This window comes from Pinus tabuliformis, chromosome J, assembly GCF_031772625.1.
Source record: "Pinus tabuliformis cultivar Carrire ecotype Pingquan chromosome J, CPIR1, whole genome shotgun sequence".
In the NCBI taxonomy this organism is placed as follows: Eukaryota; Viridiplantae; Streptophyta; class Pinopsida; order Pinales; family Pinaceae; genus Pinus; species Pinus tabuliformis.
In genome coordinates, this window is record NC_142295.1 from 569,518,087 (window position 1) to 569,540,466 (window position 22,380).

Here is a 22,380-nt window from a genome sequence, read left to right on the forward strand (position 1 = left end):
TCCCATGAGAGAAGGAGATCCGGGAGCAAATGAGCGACTGATGATCCAATATAGAGAGCACATAGAGGAGCATGAGACAGATGACACACAGTGTCCGGGATGGGCCAACATTGGAGAGTGAGCTAGTGGCTCGTGTTGAGCCCATGATGGAGGATGAGCAGATACCCTTGGGGCTAGCCATTGGAGTGGACCAGATAGATGTGCAGGCAGCCTCTAGGGAGGCAATATTTGTAGACACTTGTCCTCAGGAGATGTTGGAGGTTGACAGGGTAGTCTTGCAGGAGGCTAGTAAATGATAGGCGCTGTTGGAGGTGGCAATGCATCCATCTTTGGGTCTACCCATTGATGAGGTGCAAACAAATGTAGTGGCAACTAGCAAAGCTGCAACATATTCAGGCGGTAGCACTCTCCAGGAGTTCATAGACAGGGCTTGCAACATAGTTTGCCCACTTTTTCCCATTAGAGGGAGAGAGGCAGGATGTAGTATACCTAGGGGGGATAGTATGGGGTACAGAGGGAGCTAACCAAGGGAATATTGTAATAATGGGATGGGCCATAGTTATATGGTAAGTCCGTGGTATTAGATATATGGTATTGAGAGAACCATGGTATTTTATGTATGAATCATATATAGAGGCTAGAGACTCCCCATTGAGAGATGTCAAGGAATATTGTATGGACAAGCATATGGCTTGTGGAGTGTTTTCCTTCCTCAAGGAGTGATTGTATGGTGTTGTCCTACCTCAAGGGTTTGATTAATAAAGAGAAACATTTTCATGTTTTATTATTGGGTATATTGGCATCATTATCATATATTTGCAAGTCAGATCCATTACAAGTGGTATCAGAGCACTTTTTTGGGCAAAGCAGAGATTTTTTATTTTTATTTTTGTAGGAATTTTTTGGGGCGGCGAGTTTGCAGATCAGATCTATAATTTCTGGTGCAGAATTTGAAGAGACAAATTGCAGATCTGAATTCTTTGCGAAAATATATCCAATTTCAAAAAAACAATCGGCGAAATTGGAGTCCGAATGAGGGAGATATTGCTAAATTTAAAAATTAGCTATGTTGCATAATTTTTTTTGACGAAAATTCGTGGACAATGGATCTCCAGTTAATTTTTGTCGTTTTTGTGGGGAATATTGAGAAACTAATTGCAGATCTGAGATCGTCTTGAAAAATTACCCAATTTAAAAAAAATCGGTCGAATCAGAGTCCGGATGAGGGAGATATCGCTGATTTAAAATCAATTTTTTTTTTGGGTGACGGCGGGACTGTTGCAGCGCAAGTATGAAATTCTAGTGCCTAGATCGGGATTTCTATCACATGGGAAGATGCAGAATGACTGTTCCATTTACGAAAATAGGTCATAATAAGGATTCCGAGCAATATTGACTGAACTATGACCATTTCAAATTTTCGCTAAGTAAGTGACTTTTTTCAAAACCCTCTTCATGGCTTCTAGCAAGGATCTTATTTTTACAGGAAAAGACAATGGTCCTACTATTGAAAAATTCATAGAAAGAGAAAAGTCATTATGGCCAAAACATTGGAAAGGTTTAGTATGGCTTAGTATGAAAGATGAGGCTACCATATAGTGGAACTCACTTGACAGTGTGCAGTTGTCCAAACTTTCAGATGAAGAATTTGAAAAACTCCTTTTGGACAAATGGTCTCATGTTAGAAAACAGGGGAATGAGACATGTAAGGGGTTATTTTCTACTGGTATCTCCTTATTACAGGTTCATGGATGTATTCAGAAGGAGAAGATCATTGTGTCTATAAATCTTAGTTGCAAGCAAAATTTTATAAATGTTAATTTGGCAAAAAGATTGCAAATCTCAGCTAAACAAATGGAGCACACACAGGTTAATAATGAGCAGGTGCAAGTTTATAAAGATTTGAAGATTTCTATGGACAAGTATGTATTGCATTCTGATTTTTATGCTTCAGATATGGCTAATGTGGATGTTGTTTTGGGATACCCTTGGATGGAATCTGTTGGTACTATCAATATTAATGTGCAGAAGAAATTCTTGAAGCTCTGGTATAAAAAGAAGAAAATTACATTACAGGATATTTCCATCAATAAACAGGTAGAGTCCAAGGAGGCTGAAGCAGAAGATGTTCCAGGGACTGACACATCAGATGAGGAATCCGTGGTTGAAGTAATACTGGAAGATAAGAAACAACAACAGGCGCCACAACATGTACCAGCTACCAATCAGGCTCAATTAGGTGGTGAATTAAAGCAAGATACACCATTGGTTAAAACTTCAACATATCACCACCCACATCACCCAGCAAGAAAACAACCAACAAGATGGCAACGAATTAGTGATGCAGGAGCATCGGCATTAACCAGCAATGTGGAGGATTGTCCACATGTTGTGGCTAATCACAGTAAAATTCATTAACTGTTTGGTCGAATTCGGGATTACTGAGAAGGATAAAACTTCTCAAACAGTTTGTTATTGAAATAAGTATGAGATTGCCTTATCTTAAATTAGAAATAAGATTTGTTAAATATGTGTGCACGAGAACTAGTAAATAGGGAATTCTGGTAGAGTTTTAAAAATAGAAGATTATGTATCAATTTGTTAGCAGAATTACTGGAAGGATTAATGAGAGGAAATTGTAATGAGCGAGGAGATCTTGGCAGTGTTGGGGTGTTGTTGTGTGGAGCGAAAGCTCAAATTTGCAGGGAGGTGTGTGTGGATTTTTTGTTTGACAGAAATCTAATTCATGGTGTAATGGGCCAAAGGCCGAGGATTGTTCTGCTGTTTTATTGTGATTTTAATAAATATTGAATGTATTATTATACGATGAGTTGTGGAGTTTGGACAGGGTTCTTCTCTATGTAATTGTTTGAAGTGATTGTGATGCGTGTGTGTTTCTATAAACTTGTTAATAATGCGAGCTTGTTGATCGACCATCGATCACGAAAAAGATCGGTGGTGATTTAAAACAACGTTTAACTGTTTTGTATGAGCGTTCTGTTGAAGGTCTGTTGAAATTATGGTTGAATGAGGTGGAACCAAAGCATAGCGTATGGAAATTCTTTCAATTAGAATCCTGGTACAGATAAATCGAGTTCTCAAGGATGAGCTATGTATTGATTTGATTGATATAGTCGCGGTTCTGTGTGTGTATTTAATTATATGAATTTCCGTGTTGATGTGAATCGAACAATAGTCGAGATTGTTCATAGAAAAGTCCTCAATACAAAGAATTTAATGTCAAAACATTGACAGAACCCTTTGGACGAACACGAAGCGTTATAAGCTGGTTTTGAAATTGAATCGAATCAGAACTGTGGCAAGCGGTATCGCATCAGATCAGCGATCTCTAATTTCCAATTTCCGATTGGATCGGATCGGAGCAGCGGAGAGTTACATCGACGTTGTGGAATTGGCATATGTCAGAGTTTGAATCGCTTTAAACAGTGTTTGATATCATATCGGTGCGCATTGGAGTTGTGGAGCAATTTAGAATGGTGAAAGTTGTAGTAATATCGAATTGGCATGGGATCGGCGATCTCCAACCCGATTCATAGGATCGGAACTGTGACAATTGTAATCAAATCGGAACAGGAGAGATTGCATGTGATCTCCGGTCGGCGATTATATGGATCGGAACTGTGGTTCAAACGGGGCTGTGGCATTCAATCCCCGTGATTGCGATTGCCGATTAATTCACATTGAAGATTGCACATGATGGAGAAGACGGAAAATAAAAAGAGGATCGATAATCTTAGAAAAAGGGTCGAATTGAATTTAAGTTGGGTAATTGCATATCGGCTTTGTTGAGTCGACTTGAAGGGCGCAGTGATTAATAGACAGGAACCTCGAAGATATGGATTTGAGCGATAGCATCATCAAAAGAGGACGAGTTGCTGAGATTGTGCAGAGTTTTTAAATTCGGTTTATTGTTGAGAACCGATCTGTTTGAAGAGGAGTATCTGGAATCTGTGGCGCTGTAATATTGAAGATTGGATAAATCTGTCTGAAGAAGGAGCGCTCGGCTTCAATTAAAAGAATAGACTTGAATTAGTTGAAGGTTCTGGATTTAATGAACCTTGAAATTGAATGGCATTTGTAGGTAGAAAGGGATGGTGTGAAACTGTGTGACCAACAGTTAATGGCGGTCAAATATCTAGACTGTTTTTTTTAAATGGGTTAAAAAGTGTTGAATTGTAGCGCTCAACGCAGAGTGAATGTTAAAGGTGTGAAAATTTGCCAGATACTGAAGATTTTGATTTGGGCAAATGCTGAGGGGCATGGTTATATGCATGGTGGATAGAGATTCGGGGTTTTGCAGGGGTAACCTGCGTCAGTTAGCAACAAAAACAACAATCCTACATGACAGATAAAGAAGTGCGACAATCCACCCACATCACATCAACACAGAGGAACCGTCAGGATAAACTCCCATATCAAGCGAGCGACGCACTAGCTAGATCGAGTAATCACCTCTCTCTGGCATGGCTAGATGCATGTGTATGGTACTAGTGGACTACTCTTTTGAGTAGATATTATTATTTGTGTTCTTCTTATGTTTCGAGGACGAAACATGTTTAAGGGGGGTGGAATGTAGTATACCTAGGAGGGATAGTATGGGGAACAGAGGGAGGTACCCAAGGGAATAATGTAATAATGGGATGGGCCATAGTTATAAGATAAGCCCGTTGTATTAGATATATGGTATTGAGAGAACCATGGTATTGTATGTATGAATCATATAGAGAGGCTAGAGACTCCCCATTGAGAGATGTCAAGGAATATTGTATGGACAAGCATATGGCTTGTGGAGTGTTCTCCTTCCTTAAGGTGTGATTGTATGGTGTTGCCCTACCTCAAGGGTTTGATTAATAAAGAGAAGCATTTTCATGTTATATTATTGGGTATATTGGCATCATTATCATATATTCGCAGGTGAAATCCATTACACAGGATTTCTTGGACATGTTTTGATTGTCCAGGTAGAACATCAGGAGTTGAGCATGGACCAGTATCAACATAGCAGATGTATTCCTTGCACAGGAGTCCATGCATTGGATTTGTGAGAGATCATGAGCGATATTACATGCTTCAGTTGGTAGCAGGATGTAGGCTGGCCACTCATTAGTATTTCAGCACATCATCAACATGATGAGATTGACCTTGGTTTATGCCAAGAGTTAGATTGGAGAGAGGTGATGAGTTGGTACACAGTTGGGGGGGCAACATTCACAGTCAGAGCTATAGCACAGCAGGAACCATGGAGCATTGATGCTCCTTGGTGGTATTGAGATCTAGGTGGATCTACTAGTAGCAGGTTGAGTCAGAGATGGACATGGGATCCAGGTACTAGAGGATCCTATCATGTTTCGATAGCTTGGAGGCGTGACATGGACCAGTGGTTCATATGGGATCCATGCATTGGGCCATTAGATTGGTCCATAGATTTGGATTGCTTGAGGGCAAGCAATCTTGGGGCAGGAAGACTATCATGTCCCCATTTTTATTCTTCTTCATAATACAACCAGGGTGGATTTCCAGGGCAGGGGATGGCCAGGTCAGTGGAGCAGGTTATGTCATCAGGGGTTCCGATGGAGTTTTGAGGAGTTTCTATGAGGTCCAATGGCATTCGCTTGGTATATTCCATCATCCACACAGTTTGCCTTTCGTTTCGACACATTCCGACAACTTTCAGAAAACTGAGCTATTAACGGGCTTGACTCAATTAATTACACTTAAGGTGGCATTTCAGGAGGAATACATGGCATAACACCTTAGTGTAATAGCTCGTTGGAACCAGAACGAGAAGATCTACATGATGGGATGGTTAGATGAGAGTTTCAGTGACCTGGGGAGACATGATGGCCAATTTACCATTTTCTCGCATTAAAAAGAATATTTTAATTAAAATAAAAGAGGGAAAAGTGCTCCATGATTAAAATAATAATAAAATAGGAGGTTCTAGAGGGATCCATCAAATCTATAAAAGAAGAGGAGGAGGCCATGGGAGGACATCTTGGATTTGAGTATTGTTTTTGTGGAGAGGTTTGAGAACGTGGTTCTCTACTTTAGCAGTAGCCCAAGGATGGAAACCCTCGGGTGATTCAGTGAGAGTGGGCGAGCACCCCTCTCTTCCCTTGGTGGATCCATCAGGATTCATAGGTTGCAGTGATTTGATTTTCAGTGTGTTTTGGGAGGCCCATTGTGGCAGTATTGTAGATTTGTTGAGGCCAACTATCTCAACTATATGGGTTGTATTTGCATGTAAACCCTAGTTCTTATAATATAATAAAGTTGAGAATTTCCTGTTCATTGTGTTATGAGATTGAAGTGCTTTATTTGCTTATTTTTCATGAAATCTTTTGTTAAGTGTATGATAAATTTTATGTGAAGAGCTTGTTCCAAATTTTCTTCAGTTGGGACATTACATGGTCATTTTTGAATCAGAAATTGTCTCTGCAAGCTCCTACAAGTGATCTCTTAATTGAGAGATCTTCATTAGAAAGGATGACATGTCCTCATCCTTTGATTTCTTCATTCTATATAGCTTATTCCTCAAAGACATCTTTATTCTTGATGTACTTACATAGTACAAATTCACTAGCTTGTCATACATAGCCCTTGAAGTTTTCAAGTTTGAAATAAATGGAACAAGCGGATCCTTAATGGATTCAATGATGATCCTGTGTGCTCTTACTTCCCCTTTCTTGTACTTCGCTAGTTCTTGAGTCTTGTCTTTGCTAGGTTCAGTAATTTCACCAGTAACATATTCCATCACTTCATGTTCTGTAATAGTCAGGTCAATCCTTTTCTTCCATGCTAGGAAATTTGATGAGCCAACAAGCTTATTGCTTTCCTTGTAGGAAGAACCCATATGGCTTGTAGATTCAAACATAGAGTAATAAAATGATACTTACTTGAAGATCAAGTGTCTTCCCTTGATGATGTCTCCAACTTTCTCGAGGCTTTCAAGATCATCAAACAAACTTCAATGATGGCTCCCAAATGTGATAATACCAAAGTTCTTTGATGCTTCCTTTAGAGAGATATTCCAGTGAGTCTTCAACTACAACCTTCTTGTAGTCTTCTTCTTCAAGCTTTCTTCTGATGAGACCCTTCTTCTCAATCAATAATTCTTCCTTTTCCCCTTAGCAAACCCTTCTTGTGTCCACAAGATGATCCTTCCAACTGCCTTCTCTTGTTCACTTTAGCTCTGATACCATGTTGGAAAATGCAGAATGTGGCAACTTATTAATTCAATTTTCCTTAACCTTAACACTTGCTTGTGAACTTTCTGCAATTTCAGACTCATAGTTGTTGCAAAAACCCTAATTCAACTTCTTCTTGAGTCCTTTAAGCACGATAGATCTTTCCAAAGTCAATGAGGTCAAGATAGAGTATTCTCCCCTCCAACAACTAGATCTTGCACTTCACTCTCTTGCAATTCAGACTTGCAGTTTTGACCCTCTTTGTAGCTGCAGAAACCCTAGATGCTCGAACGCGTGAGAAAGATATAGCCCCAAAACAAGATTTCTTCAACTTCTTTTGCCTTCTAGACCTTCACTTCACCTTCCTTGACTTTTCTAGTCTTAGATCGACTTTTTATTGTAGATCAAACTTGTTGTTGTACGTGTTGCAAATGAGGTCAAACTGCTCCTTTATATAGCCTTTCCAAGGGGTTGAATTCCCTCCTTTAGGTTGACTTGAAGCTTCTAGGGCCGACTTGTACTTTGGAGGTTTCCAGGACTTCCTAGACTCAAAATAAATTCTTTCACAAGATATATTTTTATCAGAAGGGTCTTATAAACATGATGTTGACTCTCTTGATTCATGACAATAAATCCAATGACCTAACAAACCCTAGAAGCATGAAGAACATGCTTTTACCTAGAAGACCAGCAATAAAGAGCATGAAACTTATGCTTTACAATAATAAATTTTTCTTCTTTTCTTTTGTTTGGTACATAAGATACATATTTAGATGAGTAAAACAACAATTATGAAGAACAAAACTAGTTACATTTGCAACAGAGGGCACCCACTCCATAGGAACCCATGCCTATTCAGAGAGATAGATGGCTTTGTAGATTCAACATTGAGAGAGTTGAGCTTCTTGATGACTTGAGCATATGTTGCACGTCCTGGGCACCCTCAGGACCCATGATGTTGGTCTACTTTGAGCTAGCATAAAGGATTCTTCATGATGACACCATTGGACCCAACATGCCCCCAGGTTGGCTTTGACACAACTTGATGGGTAGGACTTGATTCAGAGCCCAGATGAGGATGGTATCACATTGAGAGATTTGGGAGGGCTTGTTGCACTTCTAGAAGCCCTAATTTTGGAGGGAGGAGGAGGCCCTTTTTCTTTATAGTTGGAGACCCATGGAGATGGCATGGAGACACCCCAACTAGATTTGGGATCCCAAAGGAGGATTTGAGGGAACTTCCTCAAATTTTGGATGACCATAGCATCGTGACACTTGTTCAGTCCTCCACTGTGGCATGGCATTTTGAGCACTAAAAGGGCATTGCGTCTGGTTTTCTAAAGGCTATGACTCACACTCGTGAGCAATTATGGTATATTTTGTCACTTAGCTAGTGGGTTGGTTTGTAACCCAAGGTTATCTTATGTCAAATTTGTTTTAGGCGCTTCATTAGTTAGAAATTTGTTGAGGTAGACCTCATATAAATAGAGGTCACCTCACATTTCATTTTCATCATCACTTGTGGATCAATTCGACTTCTTTGAAGGAATTCGATGTAGCTTAAATTGTCTTGATCTTTGTGGAGATGTAATCTTTTGTGGAGAATTTTCTTTTGGAGACATTCTCTTGTTGTGGAGACATCATTTTGGGATAATAAATGATTGGTTCATGCATTTATTGTAAGTATTCTATATTGTTGAATATCTTTTTATGGCTATTGCATGGAATGGCTATTGTTAGGGTTTCTATTTGCTAGTTTTGTTGAATATTTTTCTATGAAATCTTGGTATAATATTCTATGCATTATCCTTAAGAATGTGCGGCAATCCCTTGAATGAGTCTTTATGTTAAGTTCTCTTCAATGATTTTATCCCCTCATAAAATGATAGCTAGGGTTTTGAAAACTAGGGTTTTCATTATCCCTTACTCCATACTAGGGTTTGATTCTTCCATGAGTAGATCTCCCTCTAGAGTCCATCACCCAAGATCAAGCATTGGCCTTTCCACATATGTTATCACACCATGAAATTTTTCGTAAACCTAAACTCTCTCTCTTCTTTAATTTTTGGCTCTTTAAGGCAAGCCACTAGGCTAGGGTTAGGGCCAAATTCAACTAGGGGGAGTGCATTTGCCTTTGGGAAGGATCTACACATGGTTTGTGACTCATTGCCTCAAAATTATCTCTTATCCATGGTGAAGTCTGCCATTTTAGGGCTGATGTCAAAAGCCCTAGGTAATTTTGCTCGAGGGTAAACCCAACCTAGCCTTAGGCTCCAACTTGGGGCTTTTTGAAGGCTTGTTGCTCCGAATATTGATCATATATATCTTCTCAAGACTTTTCTTGGCCTTCTGTACCTTGGTAAGCCTTTTCTCCTTGCTTATTCACTAATCCCTAGGTCACTTGTGCCCTAGATAGGCCTTTGGAGGGCACACATTGCCTTGCCCTTGCTAGTTTTAGCATTGCCCTTGTGTTGAATGTCATTCCTTGGCCTATCCTAGTCTTCAAGTCTTAGACTTTGAATATCCATTAGGTGACCTACATAAGGGAAGCCACTCTTGTGGTGAAAGTTCACTACACAGAAAGAGGTGGTGGTTGTGGTGATAAATGGCCTCCACCTCATAGTGTTGTCATTTGGTCTAGTCCTTGTCTTGTGAGGCCTCTCACAAGACCTGCTACATTTTGAGGCAGCAAAACCAATGACATCAAACTCGAAGGATGGATGTGATATTAAGGGAATGATGAAAGGTGTGAAGTATGGAATCTTTATGGACACGCTGCTTCAATCCAAGTTTTCCAAGTAGTGCCCATCCTATAACACTAAGGCCTTAGAGGAGGTTCCATTGGACTGGAGATAGAGACAACCGCCCTAGTAAGGTGAGAGAACAAGTTTACAGTCAAGATTGGTCAATCATCCAGCTCACCCCTTTATTCACGTTAAGATGCCCAAAACATTAAGTAAAAGAACTTGATTGCAAAATGGTTAAAGTACCTGCTGAGTGGTAGTCAAGCTTCACTCAAGAGGAATGCTAGATGGTGAGAGGTGTATGAGCTGTGCAAATGTCTGAGGAATGTGGCATATCATCACAACTGAGCAATATTTAGGGCTGTTGGTTTGCTGGTTGTCCAAATTAGGAAAAAAGTTCTCTTATTGGGTTACCCATTTTTGGTGGGTAACAATTCTCAATAGCAGCACTTGGAAGGCCAAAACAGCTTTTGGAAATTGTACTTTGTCTTTACCTATCACTAGCCATATTGCCATGCACATTGTCTGCTTATAAGGTAAAGTAAATAACCCTATACAGTTCTATAGTTGAAATCTAGCAAACATGTCTGGGACTTCATATAAAAGGTTACAGAGGATTGGGCTGGTTTGTTATTCATTGTATTAGGAAAGTGGCATTGTGGGCTTGAACCTTCATTTGAGCTCTATAAGAATGATGATTCCAGCGTAGGTTTCAGATTGCTTTTGGATGATATTTCCTATCTAGTCTAATTCTTGCAAATAGGCTTGGTAGCACCTCTGTTTTGGAGATCTTCTGCCTTTATTTGAAAGACAAATCAATATGATTGGTGTTGACTAACTCATTAATTGATATATAGTTGAGGACTTTAGATACACTGACTAGAAGTCCATTTCTGTTGCTTCTACTGCTTTCTTTACTAATATTAAACATGCCGTTTCTTCTAATTTTGCTTTATTTATTTTTTTATACATTTGCAGGGATGACACTTGCTTGTGCAAGAGTGAAGTATGGAGTCAATGGAAAAATAATAGTTTATTATATTTACTTGATGGAAAAACACTCAGCATGGTATCCGGAGCAAGCTTGATATTCAATGCTGCCAAACAGCAGTGGTCTCAAGTGTTGGAATCTCTAAGAGGGCCAACAGAGAAATTGGATGAATGTAAACTGCTTGAAATAGTTGTAAGTAAATTTCTTCAAGGATTGAAACTTAGATAGGATTTCTCCTTTTAATCTCTATGTGTCACTTGAGTTAAATATCAAGTTATATTTTCTTACAAGTCTTATTGGAAATCATAAGCTTGCAAATGCAACATTTTACACATTACCTTGGTGGATGGAAGTTTAAAATTAGGCCTAATAGATTCCTGCCAATAGATCTTTACATCAAAGGAGCTTTTCCCTTGGTAAAACTAAGAATCTTATGTTTTCTACAGCATACTGGGGATTTATGGGCTTGCAGGATTCATTGAAAATGCTAGTTCCATGACATATCAGCCTTATGGTTTGCTGCAAAGTTGGGCTTAATCTCCTCTAAGATGCCCATTAAAATTCTGAGTGGCAGTACAACAATAGTAAAATATGAGATGCCTTTTGTAGGTTATTTCCCAAGACAGGCACATATAACCTAATCTGGTGATTCTTGAAGGAGCTTCTACCATCAATTTAGCAGTTGTAACAGCCATGACTACAGTGACACAGTCTAAATGTTTCATATACTAGATGGATATTTTTGGTAGTTCCATATAAATATGGTTGCTTTATTCAAGTATTGTTTGACCAGTCAATGTTTGGCACATAGCTGAATTACTGGCTGTTGTGCATTCAGGAGAGTGAATTACAATCTATGTCCCTATTCTGAAATATTAAATTTCAGGACAACTTGAAGCAAGGATGATGGTGAAGTGATATTTGAATTTTGTCACTTGAAACAAGACCAGAGAAAGCCTGTCTGGTTGTAACATTGACAGTTGAAGGCCCTGATGAAGAAATTGGACCATGAGGCTACTAATGGGTTAAAGTCAACATGAATTATAAAAGGTTGTTGCCCTGACATAGAAGTTGAAGATGGTTCCTCAATCATAATACAACAAGACATTCAAGAGGCATTGAACTAGGAAATCAAAGGCATAACAGAAGACAATGCAAAGTCCCCTAATCAGTGGAAAGTCTATCCTCCTGCTATTTTTGTAGGGTTTATCTTGAAGAAGAGCAGTCTGTTGTCACACAGATTGTCACGACAACGCTCAGATTGGGGGCTGTCACCCTGATCCCCGTTCTCTCCATTTAACCCTGTCTCCTGCGGCTAAAGGGGGTAGACCCTATGGGATGAATGAAGACCAACTGTGGACCAGTTGGGTTGGGAGACAGAACAAGGCGATTTAGCACTTGATTGATTTAGCAATTAATGTACCAGTGCCTTATGGAGTCAATGATTAAATGATTATTTATTAAATGTTGCAGAAGTATAAACCATGTAAAACAATCACTTATCATCAAATAACCCAAACGATGTAAGATATTCAACAAATGCACAATGCCTTAACGATGATCCAACAATTAAACTTCAAGAAAAATTAAATGCTTTAAATGATCATAAAATTTAAATGCTGACCAGTTACCACTTTCACATAGCTGACTTCAGATGAACATTTAAGTACGTTTAACCACATAAAAATAATAAATATTGATCCCACATCAAAAAACCTATTAGTCTTAACGAAATATGCCAAGAATTTGGAAACGTGACAAAATATGCTAAGACCAGTGTTTTACGAAACGGCCGTACCGAAACGGAAACGGCCGTTTCTGACCGTTTCAATGCCAATTTTTATGACCCGGCCCATGACCCGGTTCGGCTGGCCGAGTCAGCTATGACTCGGCCGAGTCAGCCAATGACTCGGCCGAGTCATAGCTGACCCGGTCAACCCGGCCGGGTCCTGTAATGACTCGGCCGTTTCAATTACAGATGCATTCTTCAGACTTCTTAGGGCAATCTACTTCAGATTATATGCAGATATTCAAACACTTCCAGGTATCGACCTCACAAAAATGAGTTGTATTTAGGCTTGAAATGTGCCTCACAGGGTCGGATACATGAGGTATGCAAGAAACAATTAATCAGTTAGCTAGAATTTATGGCTTGTTGTGAAGTGTTCAACTCCTGTAGACAAATCGAGATGTCATCTAAAGCAAGGATTTCAATATTCAGATTTGCAATAGGAGGCTCTATTAGTAATGTCTGTAACAACAATAGTTACATCAAAGTTTTCATGGCAGCAAGAATGTTCACCTTGCATAATTGAATGTGTATCATCACCTGCTTTAGCATCATTGCCTTCAAATCAAAAGTATAGTGGCAGTGGCACTCCTTTCTGTAAGGAAGAAGACTGCAGTTGTTGTTGTATGGAATGACATCAAAGAATGATAAAGTCTCATCTTAATGATGAAGTGCAGATTGACAAGGGCTTGACGATCTCCTAAAGCAAGGATTCAGAGGGAGATGTAATGTTTTGATGATGTATGTCCATCAGTTAAGGATCCTCCCATTTTCAAATGAAAGAGGTAATTTTAAGATGTAAGATCTAGCTTTGTTTCTAAGTGTCAAAGGTCTGGTAAAATTCAACAGCTATTGTAGACTACACACAGGGACATTGGGGTATATCATACATCACATTTAGCTGCCACACAATGCTTTTGCACTAAACAAAATATTCTTTAATGTATACCTCTGTTCTAGAGGCGAATAGTAAAGGATCAGAACCGTGTCATAATCATAGAGTTGTGAACCACTGTCAAAACAATTTCAGAAAACCAACGATTATGCCCTCAGAACAAAATGACTAAAACCTGGAAAATATATGTTGAACGAACCCAGGGAATCCCAGAACTATAAACCACAAACCCTTATACAAGTTCAATGCTGTTACAGATCAAAGGATGTCCGAATTATCTTATCTCTTTTGGAGAGAGGATGGGTGCGTTTAAATAGATTTGGATAGGCTTTCATGACAGGCAGTCTACTTGAGTATTTGGGAGGGAAGCCCAAAAATTTAATTTTTTAATTAAAACAAGTTTTGGAGCCAAGAATCCCACGCTTAAATGAGGCCATTTTGTCCTCTATTTTGGACCATAGTATGATTAAATTTCCTCGTATATTTAATACATTTTCAAATGTTAACCTTAATCTTTTGACAACCTTTTGGTCCAGCAAGATATTAGAAGGTTCAATTTGGCATTTTCAACAATTATTTAGCCTTTTAATATGCTTCCATATTATCAACTTATTTGGGGCTTGTGACCACATAGTGGGTGCACCAACTTAAGTTGGACATATCTTTCAAACAGTAAGGAGTCTCGCAGCGTGCTATATATCCTTAGAATCGTAATGACGAGGAGAATCCAATAAAGATGGTCAAGCAATAATGAAGCGGAACATAAAGATGAGTCTTTGATCATGTATGACAGAGTCACAGACTACTATTGCCATTGGGTACACCGTACCATTTTGATATAATGGATTGGTTCATGAGCCTACTTTGATCATATGTTGTCTTCCATGTATATTATAATGTTGTGTGTTTGGAAACTTGAATGAAAATCTTTAAAATTATGTTTAAAATATTTAAAATTATGTTTTTTTATAAAAAAAATAAATATTTAATGTATTTTTTACAACGACCGAGTCATTGAAATCGAGCCGGCCGAGTCATTACCGAGTCCGAGTCCGAGTCCGAGTCGATCCTCGGCCGAGTCCGAATCCGAGTCCGAGTTGTAAAACACTGGCTAAGACTAAAAGTGACACAAAAAATATTTCAGGAAAAACAACTTTTTGTGATTTTTATATTTTATATATATATATATATATATATATTATAAAATTCTGAGTCTAAAAATTAAACAAAATTAAGATCCTAAATAAAATCTAAATCTAAAACTAACACCTAATCTATGAAACAATATAAAATCTAAAATCTAAATAAAACTAAAATCTAAACTAAGAGAAACATTTTATGCCTTTCATGAATTTTTTTATTATTATTATTTTTTTTTAATGATTATTTAACCAAAATAAATCTAAAAATCTAAAATCTATCTAAAACCTTAGACTAAATCCTAAACTAAATGAAATCAAAATTAAAACTAACACCTGACCATATATGACAAAAATGAAATTCTATAAAACTAAATCCTAAATAAAAAATCAAAATAAAACAAATGAAAAAAATAAAATCTAACCCCTTTTTTATTTAAAAGAAATCAAACTGAAACTAAACGAAATCTAACCAATCCTAAACTCAATAAAAAAAGGAACTATATACTAACTTAATAAATCGGAAAGCAAATTATTTGATACACATAAACTAGAATAAACCCTAAACAAATACATGTATATCAAAAGACCTTTCGATTTTTTTTTAATGTTTCATTGCTTGATATGCAGGTCAGGTCGACGACTTGGACGGAGGATGAGGAGTCAAGAGTGTCTTTTGCGGGTTTGGAAAGGCAAGACGTAGGTGACAGAGGAGTGATGAGAATGAGGGCGGATCATGTGGAGCAGCGCGAGCAGAGTTTCGATGGAGTTGCGCTTGATATTTTGTTTGCAGGTTAGGGAGCGAGGAATGGCAGTGGCAAAGCTCGACTGCAATGAAGCTCAGAACTGCGTGAAGGTTGAAGGGAGCTGCGAGGAGAGGGCAGATTTGCAGGTAAGTAAGGAAATGTGGAGAGCTGCACGCGGATGGCCAGTGTGGGGAGTGCGATGGGGAGGATCGTTGCGGATGAATGGATGCAGTTATGGCAGCAGAGAAACCACGAAAATGAGGGCAAGTCGAGGGAAAGGTAGCGCAAGGAACAGCGTACAGGATCTGAGGAGAGATGAGCGAGCTGTGTGAGGATAAAATGCAACGTGAGGGTTTCAGTTTTTATTTTTACTTTTTATGTTTTTTGCAGGTTGAAGTCTTGGACAGTGTGAGGATAATTGATGGAGCAGGCAGGTGGACAATGCGATGAGTGATAGCTGCTGACAAAGATGACTGAGCGGACAGCGAGAGGATCACTGTTGTATATACAACTGCTTGAGACTTGGCAGCAATCCAGGAGCTGTGATAAAAAAAATTTGAAATTTTTCAGTAAAATGAAACCCTGAGCAGCAGACAGCTCTGATAAACCCTCGATTTCCTCAAAAAATTTAAGAATCCGTTGAAGATTATCCCTGCAAAATTTAAAAAAAAAAAGACCTGTACCTGCAACCTGAAGACAAAGGAAACAAACGGCCAGAACCTGAGAATGCAAAAAATAAATGAAACCCTAAAAACCCTAAAAAACAGCTAAATAATTACAGTATTTACAGATTTTCGACTCTTAAGCAGCCAGATCTGTCAATAATCCACAGTAATATTTTCAGAATTTTAAACTTAATGTTAGATACTTCAGAAAAACCCTTCATGCATTCATAAAAATTTCAAATGATGAGCCCGAGATCAAGAACTGGCTGGGCTCTTTAAGAAAACGCAATCCCGGAGTTGGCTGGTTCAGCTGAGAACTTCCTTTAACGCCCGGTAAACTGAAAACTAAGATTTCCTGCACAACTTAAAATCAACCATTAACATAGAGGGAGAAAACAATAGTGAAATCCGGATCAAATGGAGATACCTGCCATTATATTTCAGAATCTAAACTATCATTAAAACCCCAGAGATCAGACAAGATACCTGTGTCTGAATCAATCTTCATCAAGCTATTATCAATGACTGAAAATAAAACTATGCAGAAAAATAAAAGATCTTACAACATTTCTAGAAGAGTAACACCAACAAGATTTTTTAACCCCAAAGTCTTTCTTTATTGCAAAAAAAATGACTACAAGAGAGCTTTCTTTAGCACCGGACTCTCAGATCCAATCTCTTCTCAAATGACCCCTAACACCCTATTTAAAGGAAAAATTCCCAACGGCTAGTTCAAGTGATCCATGTCAAACTAATCTCGACCATCGATGAGGATCAAGATTTCTTTTAATCTCATTTGTCAAATTTTTAAATGCATTTTAATATATTAAAATTCTGCATTTATTTACTCAAAAATTTGACTTATTCTTATTTTATTATTATTTTTTTTAAAATTTTTATTTATTCATTTTTTAAATTTTATTTTATTTTTTAAACTTTTTTAATTTAATTTTTTTATTTTTATTTTTGGATCCTCAAACTTAGCCTTTTGAAAAATCACCTCGGACCTAGGACTTAGGACTTATGAGGGGATTAAAACATTTTCTAACCCTCAAGACACTTTACATCATGACTTTTACAATTTTACATCTCAAGGGGGAAAACCTTTTTGACATAGACCCTCATAGACCACCTAGTCTTGCGACACAAATACAATCTAGTAGATCGACACGCTAGGATTCCCCTAAGATTCTAATGACAAAATTCATTCCGGCTTTGAGGTTAGGCTAAAGGAAAACTCTGCCGATCATGGATCGGTGAGACAAAAAACCTTCCGGAACGTAGATTATCACTAGAAAATTAGTTCCACCTAAGCAATTTACATACATGACTCAGATCTGCTAAGATTATTTACAATTTACACATGCAAACTAGGTTTACAACATAACATGATCAGGTCGACGATGACTGTCGAATGGCACGAACACGTCGATCAAGCGCTATCCGTTTTGTGAAGAAAAGGGGGTGTACTGCTATGGGCAGTTGACACGTAGTGGTCAACATCTGGCTCCACTTGGGGACACGTTGCTGCACTGTAGGAATGTGAGAATCCAGAATCTGCATCCATGCAACACACAACAAAATATAAGTAGCGTCCATTCAAGAATCATCATATAACATTAAGCGCATGAAAGATATAAGCTCTTCGTTTATTAACTAGTCTAACAACATGAAAAAGTAAATCTAATCCTAAAACAGAAATGAAAATGCTGAAAAACAAGGAGTAGGGTTAGAAATACAATACAAAGGATGCCCCATGGCATCAAATGTGTTCAATATAGTGTATACTGAGCATTTGCCTGCTTTCAGGCAAATCTGTCGGCTGCTTGTCGGATGTGCCATGTCCAATTCTACATATGGTAGGAGTTTTTCCTATCAAGCTGCTTGCGGCCATCTGATGCATGAAATCTTCTTCTCGTTCTCTCTCTCTTGCGCTTTTTCTTCCTGTCAGGTTGTATTACTGGTGACGTGGAACTTTTTGCTTCAAAGCTCTTAGATGAAGTATGTAAGATATGTGTGACACGTCTTTCTTCATTCTGCATCTGCCCTGCCAAGGATGATGGATCAATCTCACAGGTGCCATGAGTTATAACTTGATCTTCAATGACTGGTGGATTAACCGTGTGAGCATCAATCTGATTATTAATTTCCCTTTTATCCAGGTCATCTTCAATTATCCACTTTTCAATGGAACAAAGGACCTCATAATATGATGGAGCTTGCTGTAATAGATAAGGAGGCTCCTGATTTATTGACGATCCCTGGTTTCTTTCATCCCCTGATCATTGTTGAAATTTCTGAACCTGTATTTTAATGGCATGTATCTGACTCGAGTGTTCAACTTTCATAGCACTGATTTCCCTGGCATGGTCTTCTTCCATGGTCAATAATTTTTTTTGCATAGAATTAATTTCCATATCATGATTAGCTTTCATGGTCGTCATATTTTCCTCTAAGCCTGATAACTTGCTTTGCATAAAACTAATTTTTGTGTCATGATTAGTTTTCATGGCCTCAATTTCCTTAGCATGTTGATTTTGCATGTCGGTTATGTAATCAGAGTGTTTAAGTTTCATGATCTCCATCTCCTTATTACGTTTTTACAGGTGGGTGAATAAAGTTCTCACTTCATTGGCGTAATGAGTTTGATTGATCTCCATATTTTTTACCAGCTGCATTAGTTCTTTAATAATTTGCTTCTGATCTTCCGTTTCATTGTCAACATTGTTTTTACAATTTGGCCCTTCTTTTCCACTATCATAGATTAGATCTGCAATGGTACAGGTGGATGGCACATTTTGATATGTAGAATTGTCTTGAAATCTTTCATCGACAGCTGGACCTTTTACAAGATTATTTTCATTCTGTTGCACAATTTTAGGGGCACAAGGCGAGCTATCTGGATCACCATATCTATCTTTAAAAGCATCGACAATGTCTTGTAAAGAAGTGAAAGAATCTTCATGACAATTATTAAACCAGTTCAAAGCATCACCCTTTAAAGAATGGACAAATAGACGCATTTTGACATCTTCATGATTATATTGAGGAATTCTACAATATATGATCATTACACAAGTAAACTTGTTTAAATGCCTTCTAACAGTGACTGAATCACCACCTGAGAACAAAAATAATTTAGAAATGGCCTCTTCCAGAAAATCATGGAGATTATCAGTAAAATGACATGGTTTAAATGAATAATCCATGATGAATAACGAGGGACCAAATGGATGATAGAACGAGATCTCTGCTTAAGAAAATCAATAGATGAAAGAAGTGGAGTCGCCACTTGAACACTGAATCTAATTCTAGGATCCAAAAAGCAACAAACAAGCTAATATGAGAGAGGCTTCTTGTCTGGGAAAAATAAAAGAAATAAAATGGGGTCGCCACCCAAAAAAGAAACGAACTGAAGAGCAGTTGCTAATATGACGAAAGATAAGGCGATGAAAAGATTCAAATGATGCCAAAAAATGTTGAATCCGCCAGCTCAAATGAGAGATGAGAAAGATGAAAGAATGATGAGAAATGAGAAGATGAATGTCGTTGAAACGCCAGGGACAGAAAAACTCTATCCCCGGTAACGGCGCCAAAAAATGTTGTCGCACAGATTATCACAACAACGCTCAGACCGGGGGTTGTCACCCTGATCCCCGATCTCTCCGTTTAAACCTGTTTCCTGCGGCTAAGGGGGGTAGACCCTATGGGATGAATGAAGACCAACTATGGACCAGTTGGGTTGGGAGACAGAACAATGCGATTTAGCAATTAATGTACCAGTGCCTTATGGAGTCAATGATTAAATGATTATTTATTAAATGTTGCAGAAGTATAAACCATGTAAAACAATCACTTATCATCAAATAACCCAAACGATGTAAGATATTCAACAAATGCACAACGCCTTAACGATGATCCAGCAATTAAACTTCAAGAAAAATTAAATGCTTTAAATGATCATAAAATTTAAATGCTGACCAGTTACCACTTTCACATAGCTGACTTCAGATGAACATTTAAGTACGTTTAACCACATAAAAATGATAAATATTGATCCCACATCAAAAAACCTATTAGTCTTAACGAAATATGCCAAGAATTTGGAAACGTGACAAAATATGCTAAGACTAAAAGTGACACAAAAAATATTTCAGGAAAAACAACTTTTTGTGATTTATATATATATATATATATATATATATATATTTATTTTAAATTTTGAGTCTAAAAATTAAACAAAATTAAGATCCTAAATAAAATCTAATCTAAAACTAACACCTAATCTATGAAACAATATAAAATCTAAAATCTAAATAAAACTAAAATCTAAACTAAACTAAGAGAAACATTTTATGCCTTTTATGATTTTATTATTATTATTATTATTTTTTAATTTTTTAATGATTATTTAAATTAACTAAATCTAAAAATCTAAAATCTATCTAAAACCTTAGACTAAATCCTAAACTAAATGAAATCAAAATTAAAACTAACACCTGACCATATATGACAAAAATGAAATTCTATAAAACTAAATCCTAAATAAAAAATCAAAATAAAACAAATGAAAATAAATCAAATCTAACCCCTTTTCTATTTATATTTTTTATTTAAAAGAAATCAAACTGAAACTAAACGAAATCTAACCAATCCTAAACTAAATAAAAAAAGGAACTATATACTAACTTAATAAATCGAAAAGCAAATTATTTGATACACATAAACTAGACTAAACCCTAAACAAATACATGTAAATCAAAAGACCTTTCGATTTTTTTTATGTTTCATTGCTTGATATGTAGGTCAGGTCGACGGCTTGGACGGCGGATGAGGAGTCAAGAGTGTCGTTTGTGGGTTTGGAAAGGCAGGACGTAGGTGACAGAGGAGTGATGAGAATGAGGGTGGATCATATGGAGCAGCACGAGCAGAGTTTCGATGGAGCTGCGCTTGATATTTTATTTGCTGGTTAGGGAGTGAGGAATGGCAGTGGCAAAGCTCGACTGCAATGAAGCTCAGAACTGCGTGAAGGTTGAAGGGAGCTACGAGGAGAGGGCAGATCTGCGGGTAACTAAGGAAATGTGGAGAGTTGCACGCGGATGGCTAGCGTGGGGAGTGCGATGGGGAGGATCGTTGTGGATGAATGGATGCAGTTATGGCAGCAGACAAACCACGAAAATGAGGGCAAGTCGAGGGAAAGGTAGCACAAGGAGCAGCGTACAGGATCTGAGGAGAGATGAGCGAGCTATGTGATGATAAAATGCAATGTAAGGGTTTCAGTTTTTATTTTTATTTTTTATGTTTTTTGCAGGTTGAAGGCTTGGACGGTGTGAGGATAATCGATGGAGCAAGCAGGTGGACGATGCGATGAGTGATAGCTGCTGACAAAGTTTACTAAGCGGACAGCGAGAGGATCACTATTGTATATAGAGCTGCTTGAGACTTGGCAGCAATCCAGGAGCTGTGATAAAAAAAATTTGAAATTTTTCAGTAAAATGAAACCCTGAGTAGCAGACAGCTCTGATAAACCCTCGAATTTCCTCAAAAAATTTGAGAATCCGTTGAAGATTATCCTTGCAAAATTTTAAAAAAAAAAAAGGGCCTATACTTGCATCCTGAAGACAAAGCAAACAAACAATCAGAACCTGAGAATGCAAAAAATAAATGAAACCCTAAAAACCCTAAAAAACAGCTAAATAATTACAGTATTTACAGATTTTCGACTCTTAAGCAGCCAGATTTGTCAATAATCCACAGTAATATTTTCAGAATTTTAAACTTAATGTTAGATACTTTAGAAAAACCCTTCATGTATTCATAAAAATTTCAAATTATGAGCCCTGGATCAAGAACTGGCTGGGCTCTTTAAGAAAACGCAATCCGGGAGTTGGCTGGTTCAGCCGAGAACTTCCCCTAACGCCCGGTAAACTCAAAACTAAGATTTCCTGCACAGCTTAAAATCAACTATTAACATAGAGGGAGAGAACAATAGTGAATTCCAGATCAAATGGAGATACCTGCCATTACATTTCAGAATCTAAACTATCATTCAAACCCCAGAGATCAGACAAGATACCTTCATCTGAATCAATCTTCATCAAGCCATTATTAATGACTGAAAATAAAATTATGTAGAAAAATAAAAGATCTTACAAAATTTCCAAAAGAGTAACACCAGTAAGATTTTTAACTCCAAAGTCTTT

General features: G+C 37.7%; 1 protein-coding gene across 4 annotated transcripts in view; it reads left to right on the forward strand.

The window, feature by feature from the left end:
- LOC149228263 (fanconi anemia group F protein (FANCF)) overlaps positions 1 to 22,380 on the forward strand; it is a 529,519-nt gene that overhangs the window by 184,710 nt on the left and 322,429 nt on the right. For all 4 annotated transcript variants that reach the window (XR_016247192.1, XM_089375661.1, XM_089375662.1 and 1 more), the window contains one exon: positions 10,931 to 11,135. Coding sequence is in view for 3 of the 4 variants with exons in the window: in XM_089375661.1 (XP_089231787.1) it covers positions 10,931 to 11,135 (205 nt within the window). In the remaining variant the exon portion in view is untranslated. The remainder of the gene's footprint in view (positions 1 to 10,930; positions 11,136 to 22,380) is intronic.